The sequence below is a fragment of the Aedes aegypti genome, chromosome 2, assembly GCF_002204515.2.
Source record: "Aedes aegypti strain LVP_AGWG chromosome 2, AaegL5.0 Primary Assembly, whole genome shotgun sequence".
NCBI classification, from domain to species: domain Eukaryota; kingdom Metazoa; phylum Arthropoda; class Insecta; order Diptera; family Culicidae; genus Aedes; species Aedes aegypti.
In genome coordinates this window covers 474,275,497-474,298,457 of record NC_035108.1, presented here as the reverse complement: position 1 = coordinate 474,298,457, position 22,961 = coordinate 474,275,497, and the positions used below count along the sequence as shown (strand labels likewise).

The following is a 22,961-nucleotide window of genomic DNA, read 5'->3' as shown; positions in this document are numbered from 1 at the left end:
ATAAATAGAACGTTGAAAAAAATAAAGACTGCGTAACTGAAAAGCATGTATGCTGTTCCGGGGATTTTTGTAAGAAATTCCTCCAGAGCTTTCCTCGAGAATCCTTTCTTGGGCTCTTGCAAGAATTTCTCCAGCGATCCCTATAAGAACTCATAAAATAATTTCTTGGAATAATTAAAAGTTTATAGTACAGTGAAACCTCCATGAGTTGATATTGAAGGGACCATCGACTCATGGAAATATCGAGTCATGGAACAGCATTCCTTTGGATAGCTGCTTCTAGGGACCATCATAGTAACCATGAAAGTTTGTTTTTACTATTGTCCCATGAGTCGATATCGAATCATGGAACATCGACTCATGGAGGTATCACTGTAAAATCAATAGAGTGTGTGAATTTGATTTAACGTAAAATTTAGTGCTGAAGTAGTTGATTTGATTCAGAATGAATTATTTTTGCGTAAGTAAAAATAATTAACAGGATAGTAACGCCAACATAAAACATTCTTCTTCGTTAACTTCTGGACATTTCTTTTGAATAAGCTTCTGCAGAAATTTCAACAAGAATTTGCATAAAGGTTTTGTATGATAACAATATTGGCAGGAAAAACTCAGAAAAATTTCGTCAAATTATCTTGAAAAAAGATTTGTAAAAAAAATTAAGCAATTTCGCAAACACCAATGAAAAAATCCCAAAAATCCAAATTTCTCGTAGAATTCTATAATAAAGGATTAGAAGAATCAAATTAGACTCATGTAGAACTTCGAGGAGACCTTCAGTAGATTTCTGGAACATTGAATAAATGACCGTGGAGGAATTCATACATTAACTCGAACGAATGTTGGAAATATCTTATGAACTTATACTAGAAAGAACAGCTGGAGGAATTCCAAAAATAGCTTCATTGGGACGCATTATTAAAAAGTACTCTGAAGTGTTTTTAAAAAATCCTCTTGAGAAAATTCAAAATTATCCGTTAGAAAAAAATCAGACTATTATTCCGTCAAATCCAAAAATAATAACTTGAGAAATACCGAAAACAATTTTAAAATCAGATCGTAGAAGAATTCAATAAAAAAAGACCTGTGAGGGAATTGCAAAAACTCTGAAGAATTCACTCCAGATAGATTTCTCCGGGAATTAATCCATCCTCAGGGAACTTTTCCAGGAATTCTTGCATAGATTACTTCAAGCACTTCTCCAGCGATTCTTCCAAAAATTCTTCAAGCGATTTCTCCTGACATTCCTCTAATAAAAAATATGAGATTCCAATCTCTACAGAGATTTTTGCAGAATGCCAGAGGTTTCTCAAGTAACATTTCTTCAAGGATTACTTAAAATATTTCCACAGTGAATTCTCCAGACATTCCGCATGTAGTCCTCTCAAGATTCCTCTAAGATTTCCTCCAGGGATCGCTCCAGGAATTCTATAACGATTACGTTCAAATTAAAGTTTATGACGTGCACTTTTTTAAGTAGGGGTAAGAAAATGTAGGAAGTTTCTTATGAAATGTGCTCAAGAGTTTCTTTCGGAATTCTATCTCTTATTTCTTCTAGGGATACGCCACAGAATTTTTTTTCGGGGACATCCTTATAAATTATTTCCTAGGAGAGACACCCCCAGTACTCCGCAAGGCGTAATTTTATCAATTTATTTATTTATCCAATGATTTTAAAAATTACTCCTTAAATTACTGTTTAGGTCTTTTTGGAGTTTCTCACGAATTTCTTTCAGCAATTTATTTCTTTGTTTTCATTAAAAATTAGCCACGTGGTGGTCGTGTTCTGAACTAAATTGTGCCTTATGTGGAAGTCCTTATTCTCCTGAGCAACTTTGCCGACGACAGCATCTTTCTATGTACTCGCATTCTCGAGTTATCGCATAATTAGCTCCTACCGAAAGTCCACGCTAGCGCCACGTGGTGGTCGTGTTCTAAACTAAATTGTGTCTTATGTGGAAGTCCTTATCCTCCTGAGCAACTTTGCCGAAGACTGCATCTTTCTATCTGTTCGCATTCTTGTATTATCGCACAATTAGCCCCTACCGGAAGGCCACATCAACGTTAGCGTCACGCGGTGGTCGTGTTCTGAACTAAATTGTATCTCATGTGGAAGTCCTTATCCTCCTGAGCAACTTTGCCGAAGACAGCATCCTTCTATGTGCTCGCAATCTCGAGTTATCGCATAATAAGCCCCTACCGGAAGTTCAAGGCAACGCCAACGTCACGCAGCGGTCGAGCTCTGAACTAAATTGTATCTCATGAGGAAGTGCTTATCCTCCCTAGCAACTTTGCCGAAGACAGAATCCTTCTATGTGTTCGCATTCTCGAGTTATCGCATAATTAGCCTCTACCGGAAGTTCATATCGACGCTAGCACCACGCAACGGTCGAGTTCTGAACTAAATTGTATCTCAAAAGGAAGTTCTTATCCTCCTGAGCAACTTTGCCGAAGACAGCATCCTTCTATGTGCTCGCAATCTCGAGTTATCGCATAATAAGCCCCTACCGGAAGTTCATAGCAACGCCAACGTCACGCAGCGGTCGAGCTCTGAACTAAATTGTATCTCATGAGGAAGTGCTTATCCTCCCTAGCAACTTTGCCGAAGACAGCATCCTTCTATGTGTTCGCATTCTCGAGTTATCGCATAATTAGCCTCTACCGGAAGTTCATATCGACGCTAGCACCACGCAACGCTCGAGTTCTGAACTAAATTGTATCTCAAAAGGAAGTTCTTATCCTCCTGAGCAACTTTGCCGAATACTGCATCCTTCTATGTGCTCGCAATCTCGAGTTATCGCATAATAAGCCCCTACCGGAAGTTCATAGCAACGCCAACGTCACGCAGCGGTCGAGCTCTGAACTAAATTGTATCTCATGAGGAAGTGCTTATCCTCCCTAGCAACTTTGCCGAAGACAGCATCCTTCTATGTGTTCGCATTCTCGAGTTATCGCATAATTAGCCTCTACCGGAAGTTCATATCGACGCTAGCGCCACGCAGCGGTCGAGTTCTGAACTAAATTGTATCTCAAAAGGAAGTTCTTATCCTCCTGAGCAACTTTGCTGAAGACTGCATCCTTCTATGTGCTCGCGATCTCCAGTTATCGCATAATTAGCTCCTACCGGAAGTTCATATCGACGCTAGCGCCACGCAGCGGTCGAGTTCTGAACTAAATTGTATCTCAAAAGGAAGTTCTTATCCTCCTGAGCAACTTTGCTGAAGACTGCATCCTTCTATGTGCTCGCGATCTCGAGTTATCGCATAATTAGCTCCTACCGGAAGTTCATATCGACGCTAGCGCCACGCAGCGGTCGAGTTCTGAACTAAATTGTATCTCATGAGGAAGTGCTTATCCTCCTGAGCAACTTTGCCGAAGACAGCATCCTTCTATGTGTTCGCATTCTCGAGTTATCGCATAATTAGCCTCTACCGGAAGTTCGTATCGACGCTAGCGCCACGCGGTGGTCGAGTTCTGAACTAAATTGTATCCCATGTGGAAGTTCTTGATCCCCAAAGCAAGTTTGCTGAAGACAGTACATTCCTATATGGCCTGCATCTTATACAATTTGGTGATGACTGCAGATTTCTGGACTAAGTGTACTGAAATTCCACGTGGCCAACATGGTCCCCTTCGTAGCCGATTCCCGGTGGCCACTGGATCCGGAACCGGTATTCCAGGTAGTGATCAGAATCTTGAGGAATATATCTTTCGAGTGCGGCATAAATTTCATTATTCGGTTGATATTTCGCTGATTTATAGGAGTATACATTTCTGGGTCATAATGACCCCAGTATCTTATTAAGTTGTTTTTTTGTGGCGCCATCTTAGAATCACCTTAAGAAAAAAATTTTTTGGTCTTGCGCTTCGTTTCCACAAAATATTAAAAGTCAGGGAATTTCAGAAAGATCCGTTTGATAACAACAGAGATATTGCAGGTTGAAATTCGATTTTGGGTCATTATGACCCCAGTATCTAACTAAGGTTAATAAAGAAACTGGGTATATTATCTTACGTAATAAAAGGACAACCCCTTATCATCCCAAGTAAAACAATTTTAATGGGTCTGTAGGCGAATTCCGGCACATATTTTCTTTGAATACAAGAAAAATTTTCGTGCTAGTGAGTTATCGAACAAAATTTCTTTTCTTCGAAAAATATGTATAATGGAAAAATTCATTCTGTACAGGGATTACCAAATGGGAAGGTCTTGTCAAATACTCGCATGTTTCAGCAAGAGATATGCAACATCCAGCGTTCTACTACTCTACCATTTGAAAGAGATAAAAAGTAAGAAAAAAATGATAGTAAGGTATGATTTATTATCATGAAGGGATGGGGGGTCGGAAACCGCCAAACTTGTCTTACGTAATTAATGGGCGGCTCCTAATCAACAGAGAAAATTGATCACTGGGGTGAATCTGACCAGATTGGAATTGAATTATAATTCTTCTCAAAAAATGTTTCACATTTCGCTCCTCTCGAACTTGCTAAACATTTCATTCGCATTACAGACATTCATTTTTTTTTTCTAGTTTTGGATAGCCGATGAAGATTTCAAACTATTTTGTTGTTCAAAAAGTGTATATGTAATCAACATTGTTGACAAAGTCGGTACTAAACAATATGCCTATTTTAGTATTTATTTTTTTTGCTTAAGTATGACCTATTTAACGAGTCTTTAAAAATATATAAAATTAGAGTATTTGTTTGCCTTTGGACCGGAGAACAGAAACTTGGTGATTGTTGAACATCCCGCCGGCATGATATTAGAGTTTGGCCACGCAAGGCTTGGCTGTCACAAACGACAACATTTGGGGAAACCTCGTGAGTACGAAATTTGATGTCCGCAAGTAAAAGGTAGCCAAGACCGGCCACGACTTTCAGAAAACACCCAAGCAATTGAGAGTTGGCGCTCAAGAGTGAAAAGAAGCAAAATTAGGTAACAACCCCAAGATAGTCGTGAACGCAGTGTAAATATCACTTACAAATAGAGTGAGCGAGTAAACTACTGTGATAGAAGCGTGAGAACACCCCCATCCGGTGATAAAAGTAGTGAATACTTTTAAAGAGAAAAGGACGCCATTGTCACGTTTGATGTGAGTGTGAACCCCTTCCCAACCTAATTAGTTCTCATGATTAGGGATGCCAGGAAGCCAGTGAGATGAGTCTCTGAGGTAAGTTGCATGCATCCTAATAATAAGTTAACCCTAACTTACTCTATACAGTAATCAATTTCGTCAAAGAATGTAAATTTCAACTTTTTCGGGATTATTTTATTAATTGTTGAATATTGATTTAACGAAAGTTAATCACGAAGGCGAAGTATTGATTTTTTCGATATTATTTTGACAATATTAGGAATCTTGCTGATAATATAACATGAAGTACTAAAATAGTTATCAATTTGACCCCAGGCTGCGGTACTTTTATGCACATTCAGTCTCAGCTGGAAGAGTAACAGTTAACAGTTCAACTTACGTATAACTCGGCAGCATGACAAACTAAGAGATGTCGATATTTCATATTCTCCTTTCAATACGGCTGTTCTCAAGAGTGGAATCGTTGATCCTTTGAAGGGCATCCTCGCATGCAGCATAAAATAAAGTAATATTCCCAAGGCCCATATGTCTACCTGAAAATACAATAAATGGTTAAATATAATATAATGTGCCGTAATGTAATACACAGAACATGTGTGAAATGTACAAATCGAAGATAAAATTGTGAAAAGAAACATTATACTCTTATGCAATTAAAGAACTGACAATTATACATCTGTGTATATCTCTAAGTATTCCATTCAGAATCATGTAAGGCAGAACTTGACGATTGCCAAAGACAAAGTGTTTGTGTAATCCATTCAGTATTTTCTATCTTATGTGAATTTTAAAACATGCTCAGTATATTTTTTCAATATAAAAATATAAGAGAAACAAAAACAAATATTAAGAAATCCTAAAAAATGGTTTGATTACTTTCTTATAGTAAAATTTCAGGACTATGCAGCTACGGTTACGGGTTTTCACGCACACTTCCGAAGGAAGGAAGGAAAAATCTGAGTTCTCTTTTCGAAAAAAAAAGATTTAAATTTCTACTTTATTTTATGCATTTCATCGAAAGCAAAAAAATGAGAATGAGAATCAATTCGTGCACATTCAAAAGAAGTGCCATGATAGCACCTTCAATTCTGATTGCATATAAAGTATTGAAATACGCACTGTTTCTAATAAAATGAATATTGAATGCATGGAAGTGGAAGTGCTCATAAGAACACCAGCTGATAAGCAGGCTCAGTCCCAGTTGGGACGTAACACCAGAAAGAAAAAGAAGAAGAAGAAGAAAACTGTGGTCCTTTTCCATGTTTGTCCGGAAAGATAGAGGGTACACAACAAAAGGAAACTATCGATTTTCGTCAGGCCTGCCTTGATTGGCGAATTGGAGTATCATGCAGTTTGAAAAAACGTAGTTTCATACTTCGTGTGACGTATCTGTGCATCCCTCCCAGGACCAGATCAAGTGTTTCCTAGATATTTAAGAAATCGTACTCATAGTATTCTTAACAACTAGATATTTACTTGCAATGTTTTCTGTTGTATTTGAAGTTTGCAATTTCAGGCCATAATGCCTCCTAGTCTAGTCTCAACAAAGTATTGTGGTTGTTTAATACATAAATATAAATTGCATATCAGGGGGTGATTCTAAAATATATTGACCTCAAGGGGCGAAAGTAAACAAAATTTGAGAAACACTGGCATAAGTCGAGTCTAGTACACGACATTGAAGACGACCTTACAATTGAGGTCGAAATATGCGAATCCTTCAAAGGATATAAGCTCTAGAGGAATTAAATGGTATAGTACTAGATTCGGGTTTTCATTTATTTATATAAAAAAAAAACTAAGTTTTTCTTTGTGAATATTGAAGCATCCAATAATTAATTTGCGCACCACCAGAAGCTGTACCCTAATTTATTGACTACTTATTATTGCTGCGAGATATGCAATGCTCATTGTTACAGAATTTGTTTTTATTTGCGAATGAACATCCTGAAATTTTAGCAGTCTAATTGCATTTCCTAGATAAATCCTTTGTGATTTTGTTTCTTATATTTGTCTTACTTACAGGTCCTCCTACATAGTGATCATCGCTGAATAATTCAGGTGCGGCATATGGGGGTGATCCACAAAATGTATCCAAATGTTGGTTTGAACCGTTGATTAATTGAGTGCTAAAACCAAAATCTGCGAGCTTTATTCTCTCTTCGTTTATCATTAAAATATTCTCTGCTTTTATGTCTCGATGAACGTATCCTAAACTGTGCTGCCATAGATAAAGTTTTTCAGAAAACAGAATCAGCATGTACAAAATATATTTACCAAGTATTTAACAGCTATGAGAAGCTGATAAAATATAACAGCAGCGTGATATTCCTCTAGTACACCAATATCTACGATTCTACTGTAGAGTTCTCCGCCGGGTATCCATTCACTTACTAGGTAAATTTTTCCTATGGTGTCTATCACCTCAAATAACCTATATAGTAGATGAAAATCTTTGATATTACTGTTATATTTATTTCATGCTTTCCTACCTCAAAATAAATGGATGGAATGCTGCTTCAAGTGTGCTAACTTCTTTTGAAAGCATACGAAGTGCTTTGGCATCTAAACGACTAGTATCAACTACTTTGATTGCAACTTTATCTGAAAAATAAGGATTTGTTTGATTTGTGGTTTATTTTGATTATTGGTGCAAATAAATGTGAACTGTGGCAAAATACGAACAATGTAAAACAATTTGAATCTTCTTAAATATGACGTAAGTGAATCAAATGAAATATTTCAATGAATTTAGGTATTCAGGATTATAGTTTTATAAGCATTAGAAATCAAACTCTTTTACGCATTTAAACCCTATACACAGAATTTCAATAAAGAGATTTAAGTATTGTAAGCAATTAAGGTGGAATTAAAAGGTACAATACTCAAATCTACCTCCAATAACTCTGTTTAAGTATCCATCCTCGAGCCGGAAGGGCGCGTTGGACAGGGCATGTTTCATCAAATTAATTGATGTTACACCAAGTAAATAAATAAAATAAAAAATAATAAGAATCAAAATTTAGTTCTGTGCAATTTAATTTTAATTGAAAAAATGTATTCTTTGACAGGTACGCATATTTTGACGTCAACTATATTAAGCTGTATTCAGGCTCGAAGATGTCGGAGCCAAAAGATACAAGTTTCTAAGCTGAATGAAATTTTTACTGAAATACTTGTTTACAAATTCAATGATTTATTGAATGTCGTTTTTCTTGATAGGGGAATAAATGTAACAAATCTTTTACATAGTTAGGTACATAAAAGCATTACTAACGAGTCGTAGTTTTCAAATATATTAATTGTATCGTTTCTAAAGGTTTCCATAAGCAACTTTGCCGCTAAATCCTTGCCAGTTGTGATTTGGCATGATTCCTGGGGATATCTTCACTAAATTCCTCTGTACGCTGTAAGTTGTCGGCTAAATTAAAGAAATTTTAAATCCTTCACCGTTTCTATTCAAAACACTCGTGAATTTTTTCTTTAGAATTTTAAGTGAAGTTTTTCGGCTGATATTTGTAATAGTGATTGTACTTAAGTACATTTTTGCAAAAATTTGACGGATGTCTGACGTTTTTTCTTAACAGTTCTTGGAGAAATTTTCAACGAATCCATCCATGCTTCTATGAAGGCAATCAGAAAGAATCTTCAAATATCAATACATAACTGGTGCTGATGGATACCTAACAATATATTTTCAAATATATTTCTTCTTGGATTTCTGAGTAAATCTTTCAAATATTGTGAAACTTTTCAGATCTTGTGAAACACAAGACAATCAATGAACTCCTGTGTATATCTGATTAATTATCCTCCGCACTTTAATTTTCAAATCTACTGATACCACCTTTTGCAAACATTGTATGACTTAAATAAATACATTTTACTGCTGAGTTTCAGGTAATTTGACCGAAAAAGCCCCCAATGTCAAAGTGATGCTATTTGTGCTGAATAATTATGGATGTTCTTTATCGTACAATTGAAATAATGTTTGCTAGGCTATAGGTTCAAATCATAATTCTCTGATGCAATCCAAATAATCAAAACAGAATTATTATGATATCTGCAATGAATTACAAAATTGATTGTTTGGTGCAGCTGCAAAGTGCCAATTAATTCTGAAATCTTTGGCAGGTTTGCATGAGCATTGATATAAAAAGCAATCATTCTTTAGGGTCCACTAATTGTTTGTAGAACTTCAAAGGAGGCCGCTGCTATAAAAATTTTGGGAACCACTGATGTAAATGGTTATTGGAAAATACACGTTTTTTCACCAACGATACGCAATGGTTCTATTAACTAAATTTTTATTCGAACAACTTTTGGAACAGGTTTTGAACTAGTAGTGTTGAAGTACCTATTACGATGTAGGTTTATATGGAAATTACTATGGAGAATTTATGAAAAATATGTCAAACACGTTAGTAATGTAATTTGAGTACAAAATTGTCATTCAATAATGAAAACTCATTCATCAAACCTTAATGAAGGGTGTTGCTGAAGAAACAAATTGCTTTTAAGCTAATTTTGTTTTGGATTTTTGTAATTTTTTTCTGGGCTATTATCCTATATAAAGCTAAATAATAGCAAACAAATTCATGAATATCTCTGTCCTCATTTATCAGATTGAATTGCTCCTCTTAGTAACTATCTTTATTATGGTATGAAGTATGAGTTTTCACTATGGGATGATGAGTTTGTACTAACATTCGAGTACTGATGTGTTTTGAACATATTTTTCCAAATTTCTCCATAGTTACCTTTAAATCACACCTTGAAAGCTGAAAATTTCACAGAACACTATTTTATTGATAAGGATGGTAAGGAAGATATAGGATATTGGATTTTCAAACTTTTTCAATTTTAAACTGCCCTAGTGTGCATACGAAGAACTTCTTCAAGTCTAGTCTAGTGCCTTACAGTTCAGATCGAAATACGCGTATCTGTCAATGGATACTGACTCTATTAGAGTTAAATGGTGTACTGCTAGATTCGGTTTTCGTTTATTTATAGGTATTCCACAAACAACTCCAAGATTCATTATAATTTTTATTTGAAGTTTTAAAAAGTAAATAAACAATATTTTTACAATGTTTTTGTCAAAACGCCTATGAAGTAAGATTAACTAATTGTCGTTCTAATGAGCTATAGAGAGTTCCAATTAGATGTGTAGTCATAGATATATGGACAAAACATTTTTGTATGTTTTTGAGGGATTGAATCCAAACTTTTGTACGGGAGTGTATCATTCACGAGTTGGGTCGTGCATAATTCACATTTTTTTTTTTAAATAAGGGTGGAAGGTTGCTACTACGATAAATCACGAGGGTTGCGGAGGGTTAGAAATTCAACCTTGCGGTTAAATTTTTGGAAATAAAAAAATATCCTTAATCAAGTTTTCTACTTATTTGGCAGCGTCCATTTATTACGTAACGCTTTTTGTATAATTTTTTTATGAGCCATAATGCTTGAGCCTACTCTCTCCCACCCCCTAGAGCGTTACGCAATTTGTGGATGCCACCTATTAAAGAAAAATATAGTTTCTTGACATTTATTTTCTATGGTATAAAGACCACAGAAGAGAAGGATTTAAACAGGAAACAATGTGAACCCACATAAGGAGAAAGGGGGGAGGGCAGCAGAATAAAATTGGACTACGTGATTTATGACACGAACAAGCATTTTATATTATATATCTTTTCTACTATTAAGCTAAATTTTGCAGAATTGAAAATAGAAAAATGTAAAAAAATCAGATTTTCATACAAAATGGAAATACTTTGAGGCATTTGTAAGAAAATCCGCAATTTTTTACTTTTTTATTTTTAACACTGTATTTTGCAACTTCCATACTAAAGTGTTCCTTGTGATTTTGAAATTAATTTTCAAGCTCATGCAATTTTTCTTCTTAATTACCATTTGATTAAGTCCACAGCTATGTTAATAAAAGAATATGACTACTTTTTACCTTTGGTTAACTGATGTATCGCAAGCTTAACACGTGAGAAATTCCCTCGACCAATGTCTCCACAAAACCTGTAGAATCCGATTCTGCGACCTAAAGCAACCTGTTAGTGGATATACATAACCACAAATAATTAAAATTATATATAATTGTCATGCTTATTTGTACTTAGTATAGTAAAATAATATTATTTTATTAGTATTTTCCAAATTCATAAAATAATATATATATCAAAAGTGGTAACGTAGAAGTGATACACGCAAAATATCCTATGAAGTTTAATCTTAGTCATATATTTTTAGTCAATTTTAAAACTTTTAGACTTTTCCATTTGGATTTATACTCCATAGAAGGCTGTCAAAGCTTTTCAATTATTGTTTTACCGTCTCTGAATTTTTATAATCTGGAATGCAGCTCCTTGATAAAATGTCAATTGTTAATGGTGGAGCGAGCGATGGATTCAAGAACAATCTTGGCGCGCGTCGCGAAGAGAAATGTATGTGTGCCGCGGATCACGAATCGAATTAGTGGTGTTTGATTCTTTGAAAAAGTGTCACGGATATTGGCAGTAGTGAAAAATTCTTTCATAGTGTAGCTTGTCCTTGCGAGGTTGAGGAACGGAAACCCGGAGACCCGGAATTCCCGGGATCCAAAAAGTTACGAGTAGCCCCGGGATCAAAAACATCGAAATGGATTATAGACTATATCTCAGTGATGGCTCAACCGATATTCAAAATTTTCCACGTATCTTATGTCTATATTATTTAATTTTGTAAGGTTTGAAAAAGAGCAATTTATCGTAAAAGTTATTATTTCAAGTGTCTCATATTCGAACAATTATGAATGTTTACAAAAATAACACATGTATTTAAAAACATATTAAAAGGAATGTCTGCCACTATTAACATTACGAGTTTAAAGATTAATAGTATACTTGTACCCCAAAGAAACCTGCTTCAAAGTGGACCGTTCCGAAGTCTGGCCATCATATGGTTCCATAAGGATGATGTAACAATATTCTAATGATATTCCTTAAAACAACTATTGAAATTTTTGGCACGGTTCCAGTTTTTGCAACTGAAAATTTTGCTTTTGTTGCCATAAACGGAATCCCATCGTATATGAAATCAATCGAATGGTAAATTCAGTCAATCATGTTATTATTTACATTGTATGTTACGTTGAATATTTCTTTTTCATCGAGTTTAAACAAAAAGTGTCCAGCCAACATAATTATGTTTGTTCCAATGTAGATTAAAACGTAACATGGATACTATTTTCGGCATATGGTTGATAAGACAACTCTTTTTTCGTGTAGTATTTTGTTTATCAATTCTACGTTCCCACTCTCTTAACTAATAATTAACAATTATTGTTTTCTGTTGTACATCGTTTAACGTGCATTCGATAATTTCTTTTTCTATATTTTACTATGGTTTTGACGATTCATTCTCAACCTGTGATTTTTTATACTTGTTGCTTATTGAAAAAGTGCATATCATGCAATTATGTTATCTCAAATTAATACCATCTATAACACACAAACTCTCAAACACCCATCTGCATACATACATATGTCTTTACATTTCTGATCAAAAGTATTGGTTACCATATGTGTACGTATCCCTCAGCAAAAATACAACAAATGAAAAAACTGTCGTTTTGGCATATCTTGAAGAATTGCATTCGATATAGATGTCGAGTGTTACGGAAAATTTTGATTTTTTTTTAATATTCGCTGTTCTGAAGTAACTCCGGTGTATGCTGGGTCAGATCGCGTTACAGTAATGCGATCTTACTGTTTTTCTTAACATTAACCCGATATAAATTTGACTTCAACATAACTTGTTATCATAATTTTAACAACGGATGTTGTCTGAGAATCAATTTAGACAATATGTTCAACTTTAGTTTGTGGTACTACATTCAACCCAAACTGGCAAATTCGGGAGCCAATCTACACAATTTCAACCCAAACTGGCAAATTCGGGAGCCAATCTACACAATTTAAACCAATCTACACAATTTTCATAAACGATACATTAATTAATTAATACATGATCGAGCGGAATAATTTTGAGTTTGTTTTTATTTTTGGCTGGGTAGACTAATGTATTGCTGTGTGCGTTTGAAATGCAAATATGAAATGCGAGAACACCAAACCCGCTTAGATTTTCCTTAAGTAAGACGAAGTTAAAGATCGCTTTTCTTTGCTAGGTTGGTGGTGATATTGATAATGGTTGCTAAGTGTCATTTGATTATTTTGTGTTGCCGCATTTGAACCCCTTTTAGACAGGATTTGCACCTCATATGAAAACAGCAATACAATCTTTCAAATGATAACAGGGTACACAGTGCCATGTGTCTAAGAGTCGATCCCAATTTTTTTTTAGAAGTGCACCGCAAAATAGGTTCAATTTGAAAGTGAACATAAACAAAGCGAGTCAGAGTTTATGAAATATCGCTTCCATGCCATGATTACCATTGAAAATTCCTCAAAATGATGTTTCATTTGATTGGTACTTAAAGCGCTCTACAAAACTACTCCATTTGACAATAATACTTTTTTGTCACGATAACAAAAAGAACATATTTAAGTTTTGACCGTTTTTGATTTTGAATTTATGTCTTATTTCAACCATACAGTACACAGGTTTTTTTTTTAGATCCGTCCGAAATACTAACACAAAATAGCTACTAAAGAACTAATACATTTGGTGTTCTCCTCGGTTAATGGTATATGACAGTGAGTATTTCTCTTCGTTCCATTCTACGGTACACGCGCGTAAGTCGTTCATACTGTTACAGCTTCCACCTAAAATATGTACTCACTTATGCGAAAACAAACACAGTCTTCCATACAAACGCACATTAAATTATAATACCACATTCATAGTCTTCCTAAACTATTACTTGAGGGCCTTTCATGCTGTTTCATTTCTCAACTTTTGCAGCAATAAATCACTCTGAAATAAATTGACTCAGTCGATGAGCGAGTTTCACCCATGTTGTATAAAATCTATCAATTTTTCACACATTCTGACCAAACTATAGGACTGCTTATGTTACTCTAGTTGTTAGAGATGTGTGGAAAATTAAAGATTTTTTTGACAAATGTGCGAAACAAAATATTGGCTGTGTTGATTTATTTTAGAATGATCTCAGGTGACGAAGAGATGACCAACTACATAAAATTTTATGTGGCAAAGTGCACGAGATATACGTTACCTCTTGAGAACATCTAGGGTCACTTTGTAAAGCTGTTGTGTAACGCTGATACACTGGAGTGTTTAATTGAAAATCTTCTTGAATCACTCGTTCCACTTTATTGAAAAATTAATGAATAACTACGTTAGCGAGAATGTTGTATAAAGTAAACATTATTAAGGTATGAATCGTTAAGAATAGCTAAAAATGAAAAGTATGGTAGTATGAATTAATTTTGATAGGGTGTAATGCTCTCCCTGCAACAAGGGGGAAATCTGCAACTAGACCAGAGACGAATGAAGACATAGATTTTGCTCTATTGCCATAACATTTTGGGAAACTGCAAAAACACAAATGTCGTTATTTCGTCTTTGACTAGGCCCTCGACAAGCTAACCCGCTGGGTTGTGATCCCAGGGAATGTGGGTCTACCGCACAAACATCGCTAAAACCAGCTCAGCTGTATAGTCGCCCCAGCACACAGATATATCCATTCCACGCACATCTACGCCAAGATATCACAATTTCGAACTCTGAAATAGTTCCAAAGCTATGCAGAACATAACAACATGTTTAATTGTATAAAAAACATAAATTTGATTCAAAATACCATATAAAATATAACTGAAAAGTTATATAAAGTTAATGATTTTTTGGTATGAAATTGAGACATTATTGGTTCTCTTAAAACGTATGCCTAATTATTGGCATTTTAAAATAAATACTTCTAATATAACTCTTATATTTTGGATTCTCTTTCTACTCGTCAAGATACGTGTTTAAATAAAAAAAAGATCTAAAATCGTATAATTCTTCGAAAAGTTACACTAGCCGCAAAGTTATGGTGTCATGTTACGTTAATTTAAACCGTAAACTTCCAGGACGAAACTACAATTTTCAAAATGCTCTTTCTCAGCAATGGCACAAGCGTTTTTCAAAATGTTTGGCTTTTATCGGAAAGAAATAGTTGTACTAGCTTTAAACGTTGATGCCCCCTCGCTGAAACTCTTCCCGTTTTTGTAAGACTAGTATATCTGTTTTTCTCATATTTCACTAAAAGCTGATCAAATAGCTCCATACAAATCCTCCGATCAAATAGTCTCGTACATGTTGGGGAATACTTGGCTTCGATGGTGAACAACGTGGTTCACCGGCGGATAATCAGGAACATCCGTAAAAATGGTCAAATCATGAAAACAATCCAAGACGTTTTTTTTTTTTGCTGCAGTGTTTTGCAAACTCATCAGAATTTCTTGTTATAGAAAAAACATATTTTCATCTCAAAGAAACGCGGAGGGTTTCAGATGAATGGCGCCAACATTCAAAGCTGGTACAACTATGTTGCTCCAATTAAAGCTAAAACAATCGGTTGGAGAATTGCTAGGAATGAGCGTTTTGAAAACTGTAGGTTCATCCTCACATTACACGGGTTAAAATGTATTCAAAGATTCGCCCAATAACCTGATTTAATAACTCCTCTGTGCAACAGAATTGAATGATCACTATTTTGAGACCATAAACGTACACAACAATTTTGGTAAAACATTATCCTCAAAATACTATATGGATATATTGAAATATAATTAGTCTAATATCAGGTTCAACGACAAAATTCCGTATTTTTCAGACTACCATTAGTAAATCCTTAACACCTACACCCTGAACGCATACCCTAATTTCCTCTACAACGTAGTCGGACACATCATCTTCATAAAAGTTCAAAGGGACGGTTAACAAATTTGACCCAAAAAAAACTACAATTACCCACTGTAGCTCTACAGATTTTTTGGTCCACCATTTGGTAGCTGCTATGGCCTTCTACAAATTTCTGAAACAATATTCTTTAAATACTTAATTGAAGCGTTTGAATGATATTGCTCAATTATCGGATCCATTAACTCCGCTGTGTTATTGAATTTTGCTAGTTCTGACAACCATAAGCGTCTGCTTGTCGATTTCGCTGGGAGCGTTCTTTTCAAAGTAAATCGTTGAAAGTTTTACTTTACAATGAAATTCAATTTCAATTTTATTGCATAAACCTACAAAATCTATGCTTTCACTAACACACCAATCGTTTACTTCGCAGATAAATTGCTGTTATACTGGTCTGATCTAGTATAAGGATCCTCCTCTCCTACTGATCCACAGTCTCTCTCAGAAAACGTTTGACATTCCTATAAAAATCGAAACGTATTGTCAGAGCATTGATATATTTCAGAAATTTTTATTAAATCTTATAACACTTTAAAAATATGAATGTTGATAGAATTTTAACACCAGATGTGCAGTAACTGCAGATTGCATAAGGCTCTGTCTATGAGCATGCTGCTTATAACTAATAGTGCGAAATAATGGTGCCTTAAATTTTCATGAGAATATATTGTAGCGGTGTACAGAATCTTCATGATTTTTAATCATATGTTGATCTTATTTTTCTTTTCATCTTTATCAACGTGTTTTTTAACATTATGCTAGTTCTACATGACTTTGTTTTGAGAAATAACCCTAATGCAGGACGCATACCTTTACTTCTATTATTGTTATTTCCCAAGTAACATTGATAGCTGCACAATAGTTTATTCAGCTTGAAGCTGTTTATACAGCCTTTTTTCAGCAAAAGAAATTGTTATTCAGTTACCAATGTTACCTGGGTTAACAAACTTGAATGGTTCGGCAGAATAAAAGTCAACGTTTTCTTTATATACTGGTAGAAGACTATTTTGATTCATGTTCAGTGAATCGAATCATTTATCAAACCAAAATGCCTTATATTGTATTTACAAACTCGTGGTAAAAATAAAATGGAAAGGCTTTTAAATTTTAGGTTACTTGAATCGCATCACTTACCAAGTTGAATCCAGATTGTGATGCTAATGAATCTTTCCAATTAAGGCTAAGTAGCCTGCCATTCGTTTTGGCAGCCATATCGACATTGTCCCTCGCAATTTCAACGTGATAAAAGTCAGTCCTCTAAAAAAGTATCATTATATGCGCTGACATAAAGACAGTATGCTGATACTTTTACAGATCTGCCAGTGCAGTACCAATTGGTTTTCTTTAATTCGAAATTGTCACATGATTTTGCAACAATCATCAACGACGCGCTCAAATTTCAATGACGGCCTATTTCGCCTTAACAACAAATTCCTTCTCGTGACAACCATAAAGATGTTGACTAGGGCGGTTCATAATTTAAACATATTTGAAAATCCAATATCCCATATCTTTCTCACTATTTTAAAAATAGTGTTCTGTGAAATTTTCAGCTTTAAAGGTGGCTCAAAGACGATGTAGGTTTATATGGAAATAACTATATAGAAATTTTGAAAAAATGTTCCAAACACGTTAATACTGGATTGTAAGTACAATCTTATCACCCCATAGCTAAAACTTATTCTTCAAACCATGATAAAGAAACACTGGAGAGAGCAATTCAATCGGACGGACAGGAGAAGAGGTTTTCATTAGTTTGCTATCATTAAGCTTCATGCGGGATTATAGCCCGTCAAAAATCTATAAAAGCCTCATATAAAATGAGCTTAAAAGGGATTTGTTTCTTCAGCAACATGCTTCATTAAGGTTTGAAGAACGAGTTTCAACCATGGGATGATAACTTTGTACTTACATTACGGAACTAACGTGTTGGGAACATTTTTCAAAATTTCTCCATAGTAATTTCCATATAAACCTACATTTTCTTTGGGCCACAGAAAGATTTCTGAGATTGAATTTTCAAACATATTTAAAATTACATCGTCCAAATGTTGAGGCATACTCGGTCTTTAATAACAATGAATATCACACTAGCATCTCTGCCCTACTCCGATGGCCGTAAGGACGTGGCCAGCGCCGTAAATGACTCTATAACATTTGGAATTCTCGAAACTATATAGTGAAGATGTTAAACTACTCCTGAGCTCGTTTGTTCTTGTGCAATTTAAATTATTCTGGTCAATCATGGAGTAACAACTATATGAACTGTACGTTCATCAATGCTCATGCGCATGTTAAAAAATAGAGATTTTATAATTTAAACAGTCAAATGAAAAATTAACATGTCCTTAAACCCGAACACTTGGAAAATGCCTTGTTTTAAAATCCAGATATTTGTGAATCAAGATCCGAACTGCTGCATTACATAATAAAATATTCCAATTAAATTCAACATTATGATTTTGATCAGAGCGTTAAAGTGAAGATGCATCGCAAACAAGCCTCAAATTTTCAATAGCACAAATCTAGAGAACCAGACAACCATTTGTGTTGAAAATTTAACTCACTGGTCACTCGCTGGTGATGATCGATCAGATATTCAGCGCGAACGGTTGTCAGGTCCTCTAGATTTATGCTCTTGAAAACTAGAGGTTTTGCTTTGATGTATCTTCACCTTATTGATTTATCATAAGTATAATCACGATTTGTGATGAAAAATTGTGATTAATTTGTTATAACAAAGGTTTTATATGGCTTTTCTTTTCTATTCATGAGTAATATTCATTGTTATCTACAACTTGACATCAAAGTAAAAGTGACGTTTGGTTCTAGCGGTACCCAAGGGTGCTGCTACAAACAAACCTGATTTTTTGCTGACATATCAGTTAAAATTCAGTTGCTGACCGCTCGGTTGTGCGGATCTAGGTAAAGGAATGGAAATTAGCCGAGCTCAATTGAGTGTGTAATGTATAACCCATTTGTTGCATACTTCAAGGCGTTAAATTGAATTCAATCACAATTTTATCCGTCGGTGCTTAATCGTGAAAAACTTGTACTGTGAAGAAATAATGTCTGGCTGGAACAACTTTTTCATTTTTATTTTTATCAATTGTGCAGTTAGTTTATCAGCAATGTAACTAGATACCAAGTTTCAGTAGAATGATTAGAGATTTAAACGACGCGCCAACATAAAAACATGTGAAGTTTGCATTCACTGAGAAATAATTAAAGGATGATCAATAAACTCATCAATTTTATCCTGGATTAAAGAATTACTTATAAACCCAAAAGAACATTTATCTAAAAACAACGATTACAGATTCAGTTTTCAAATAAGCTCGAAATTGAATATAGGGTGCCCCGAAAGTATGGGCACGACTTCACCATGCTGCCATATCAAGACTAGTGAAGATAAAAATCTGATTTTTACATACTTTGTTACTGTACCCAACAAGAGTAGTTCGCAATTTGTTAATGAATAATTTAATTATTAATGTGTTGATAACGTAACATTTCTATGAAGCATCTCTTACCAGTCTTGCACAAATCGCGTTATTTTCGACAAAATTTGTCCTATGTCAAAAAGTGCGTGTAATAAAAATCTACAAAAATATATTTATCAGCAACGACATGATAATTGATCAGACTATCACTTATTCAAATTGAAATTTTGAACTTAAACATGTCAAATTTGTATTGGAACTAAAAATCCGATTCCGCCGTGATTCGCTTGAAAATAGTCTAAAAACAAATCCTCATACCATCAGTGCACCAGTACCCGCTCATGTTCCAATAGCCCGCTCACACTGAAAAAAGATAAGTTTACACAAAGTGAATTTGAAAACTATAGCCTCTATACCGTTCAAATCGACAAATAGAATCATACTGTGGACATTTTTTGTGCATTTATTCAAATTATCTTACTTTTTGAACTCGTGAGTGGGCTACTGGAACATGAGCGGATACTGGGACGTTGACGGTATTTACGTTAAAACATATAAATAAATCAAAACTTAAAGTTGCCTATCCAAGAGAATAGGGATCAACCTTTCGTAAATCTGAAATGTATGATTTTTATTACTATTTAAAATACCTCGAGAGTTATAACTCCGTGATGTTATCTTATGTGGAGAAAGAAAAACGAGATTTTTCAAATTTTACCATTTTTTCAAATGTTCTCTAACAAAGCCAAATAAAGTTTCTAACAAAAATTTATGTAAAACATCTTTGATACAATGTATCGGAACTCACCATGGCGAAAGGTTTTTATAAAAACATATTTCACTAGTTATTTTTCAACAAAAACAAAATGTAGAGTCTGTGCTGATCGGATAAGAATTGATTTTCTAAAATCAAAACTTTCAATGTCAACAATAATTAAATCAAACAAATTTATCACAGATGCTGGTTGAATTTGCCTATAAAAAAATACAAAAATATAAAAATATTTGATTGTTTGGAAAAGTACTATGATATTCATTATCAAAGTCGTGCCCATACTCTCTGGGACACCCTACAGCATGAAGTAACTGCATAAACTCAATGCTTGGTATACTATCTGTTAAAAGTAATACCTTTCGATAAAATCACTTATCATTGTTAGCGAGCTAAGCGTAGGTCCGAAGATGGAAAATGAGCTTATGTACCGCTTTTATTTTTTTTACTGTTTTTCTCCTACTTACGACTTGATGATAATTAACGGGATTATGAAGCTCGAATTAACAACATTTCGAATGTAACAAATAGCAGGGTGATTGAATGTTACAAAACATGAGATGATATCTAAAAATACTCACTTGTGCATTGCCATTGAAAATTTTAAGTTTTTGTTGTAATCTGGAATAGATAAAAACATATTTTTGTAGCATGGTTAAATTTATGACAAAAGATCGGAGAATGTATAAAAAGTCGAGAGGACAATAAAAGCTTTTACTTATTCATTTTTATTTCAAAGGGCTAGCGTATATTTTTAGAATATAGGAAAAGCCAATCAGGCGTAGTTTTATTTTTTTAATTTATCCACGTGATTTGATTTGATTGCGTACCTATTTCTGTAATTGCCTTTTCAACCTTTCTTAAACCAAGAACCATTCACGTCTAGTCTACTCCAATGCTGATCTACTGTTGTCAATATGTTGCAGTTAATTTATCCAATGGTTTCATTGCACGATTATATCAAATCAAATTTCCCATGGGTAAAATATAAGCGAATGGATACAGAGTGTATAGGTAGAGTGGCGCAAATAAGACAGGGAATTAATCAGATTAGCAATATCAAAAATTTAGGTTTTATGGCTCTGCAATCTTTGTTACTGTATCTAATAATATCTATACACCCTAAATTTATGACATGACATTGAAGCTTGCAAGTTAAAAAAAAGAAAGGTCAGGAATTTATAAAAAAAAATGTGGAAAGGCCAGAAGGTCAATGAGGAAAGGAAGAAGAGGCAAAAGGTTGAAACACAGGTTTAAAAGAATATTTCTTGAACATTTTCACCGATAAAGAAATAGCTGATTCCTCCTCGCTGTAAATTCCCACGTAGCAAATCATTTTCAATCTTTTATCTTTAACCGTTTCGTGTTTCAACTTTTTTTCTCCTAACCATCTGAAATAACTTTGTTAAGCGGAATTGAAATATTTAGATTGTAATCTGTTACGTGATATTTATTTCCTTTTAGTGGGATAGTTTGAATTTGGTTGGTTATATCTTAAACAAAAAATAAAACATATCTACCGACAATATGGGCTTACATGATATGATATCCCTTGCATTATAGATCATGAAAATAAAAAAAAATCCATTTTACTGCAGTTCATCCAACAAAAAATTTAAGCCTAAGATAACAGAGATAATTCAGTTCATTCAAACCATCATAGTTTTATATAGGAAAAATATTTCTAATACTTGCCATCGTTAAACGGCATAAAAATAACTCACCATCAATATTGCGGTTGACATCAAAAAGCTACAATGGTTTTTCATTATGACATCAGATGAGATATGTTATTGTCAATGCAAAATCCACATGATTTTGAAGTTTATATTTATGTCATCAATTTGAAAAGAACTAGAACTTCATTATTTGCAATGTTCGAAATTATTGTTGAGCTATAAGTAAGAAAATAAAGTATCATTTGCTTGACAGAAAACAAAATATGCTTTAGTTAGAGTGCTTGCTTTCGAAGCAGTAAAGCAACTGAACATGAGCATCACCAGAACCTTGAAGGTGGGAAAATGTTCTGAAGGAATAATGTTCATTGTTGCCAGTTATGTCGATAAAATAGTGATTCAGAATAATATCTTTGCGGATTGCAATTAAAAGCACCGTGTTTATGAGCACACTAATGTAGGTGCGTTTCACAAGGCTTTAAAAATAAATTTTATTATTTTCAAATGAGCGAAACAAACACGTGCAACAATATTGCAAAATATGTAGGGAATAAAACACTTAAGTTGCTGCCAAGGAAAAGGTGAAAAAAGGAAATGTGAACATTGGGTGACAAATACTTTGTTTATTATGCTCAACATTGACATATACTTCGACGACAAGAATTGGCGACTAAAAAATTCAAATTATCATCTTATGTTCCAAAGCAGCCTTCCTTTTAAAAAAACATTTGATTTGAAATATTTTGCCTTGTTTTACATGCTTCAAAAATCAACAAGAAACAAGTGCACATAATTAGGTTAATTTGTGTTAGGAAATTGGAATAACAGTTAATTGGTTTTATCTTTATTTGAATCAAAATATTTAGGTCGCATACATTTCCTTGAAATCTCAATGCTTTTAAACATGCCGTATGGCTTATTCTCTGGTGTTAATCTTATTTTAGTGAATGTCGTGCCAAACAAGTAATTATCTAACAAATGCATAATTTAAAAATGTTTGTTATGTTTATGTTATTTTACTTGTAAATCTTCGAAAAGAAAATGATAAAATACGCAGAAAATCCGAAGAAATCCAACATGAACT

General features: G+C 34.2%; 1 protein-coding gene across 1 annotated transcript; it reads right to left on the bottom strand.

Moving 5' to 3' along the window:
• Window positions 1-7,065: 7,065 nt before the first annotated feature.
• Window positions 7,066-22,194, bottom strand: LOC5569766 (serine/threonine-protein kinase NIM1). Its single transcript, XM_021839709.1, has 7 exons — window positions 21,926-22,194; window positions 21,739-21,752; window positions 20,783-20,822; window positions 11,071-11,170; window positions 7,595-7,706; window positions 7,380-7,536; window positions 7,066-7,323 (listed from the first exon to the last, which is right to left on the bottom strand). Exons 1-7 carry the CDS (start codon window positions 21,968-21,970, stop codon window positions 7,066-7,068), a joined length of 726 nt encoding a protein of 241 aa, XP_021695401.1. The 5' UTR covers window positions 21,971-22,194.
• Window positions 22,195-22,961: the final 767 nt, after the last annotated feature.

Bases quoted from the DNA above. Each gene is read 5' to 3' on its own strand.
- LOC5569766 (XM_021839709.1), bottom strand. From the start codon at position 21,970: ATGAAAAACCATTGTAGCTTTTTGATGTCAACCGCAATATTGATG. The intron at 7,537-7,594 runs GTAGGAAAGCAT...TCTACTATATAG, and splicing joins TTCCATCCATTTATTTTGAG to GTTATTTGAGGTGATAGACA. The intron at 7,324-7,379 runs GTAAATATATTT...TATCTATGGCAG, and splicing joins TCATAGCTGTTAAATACTTG to CACAGTTTAGGATACGTTCA.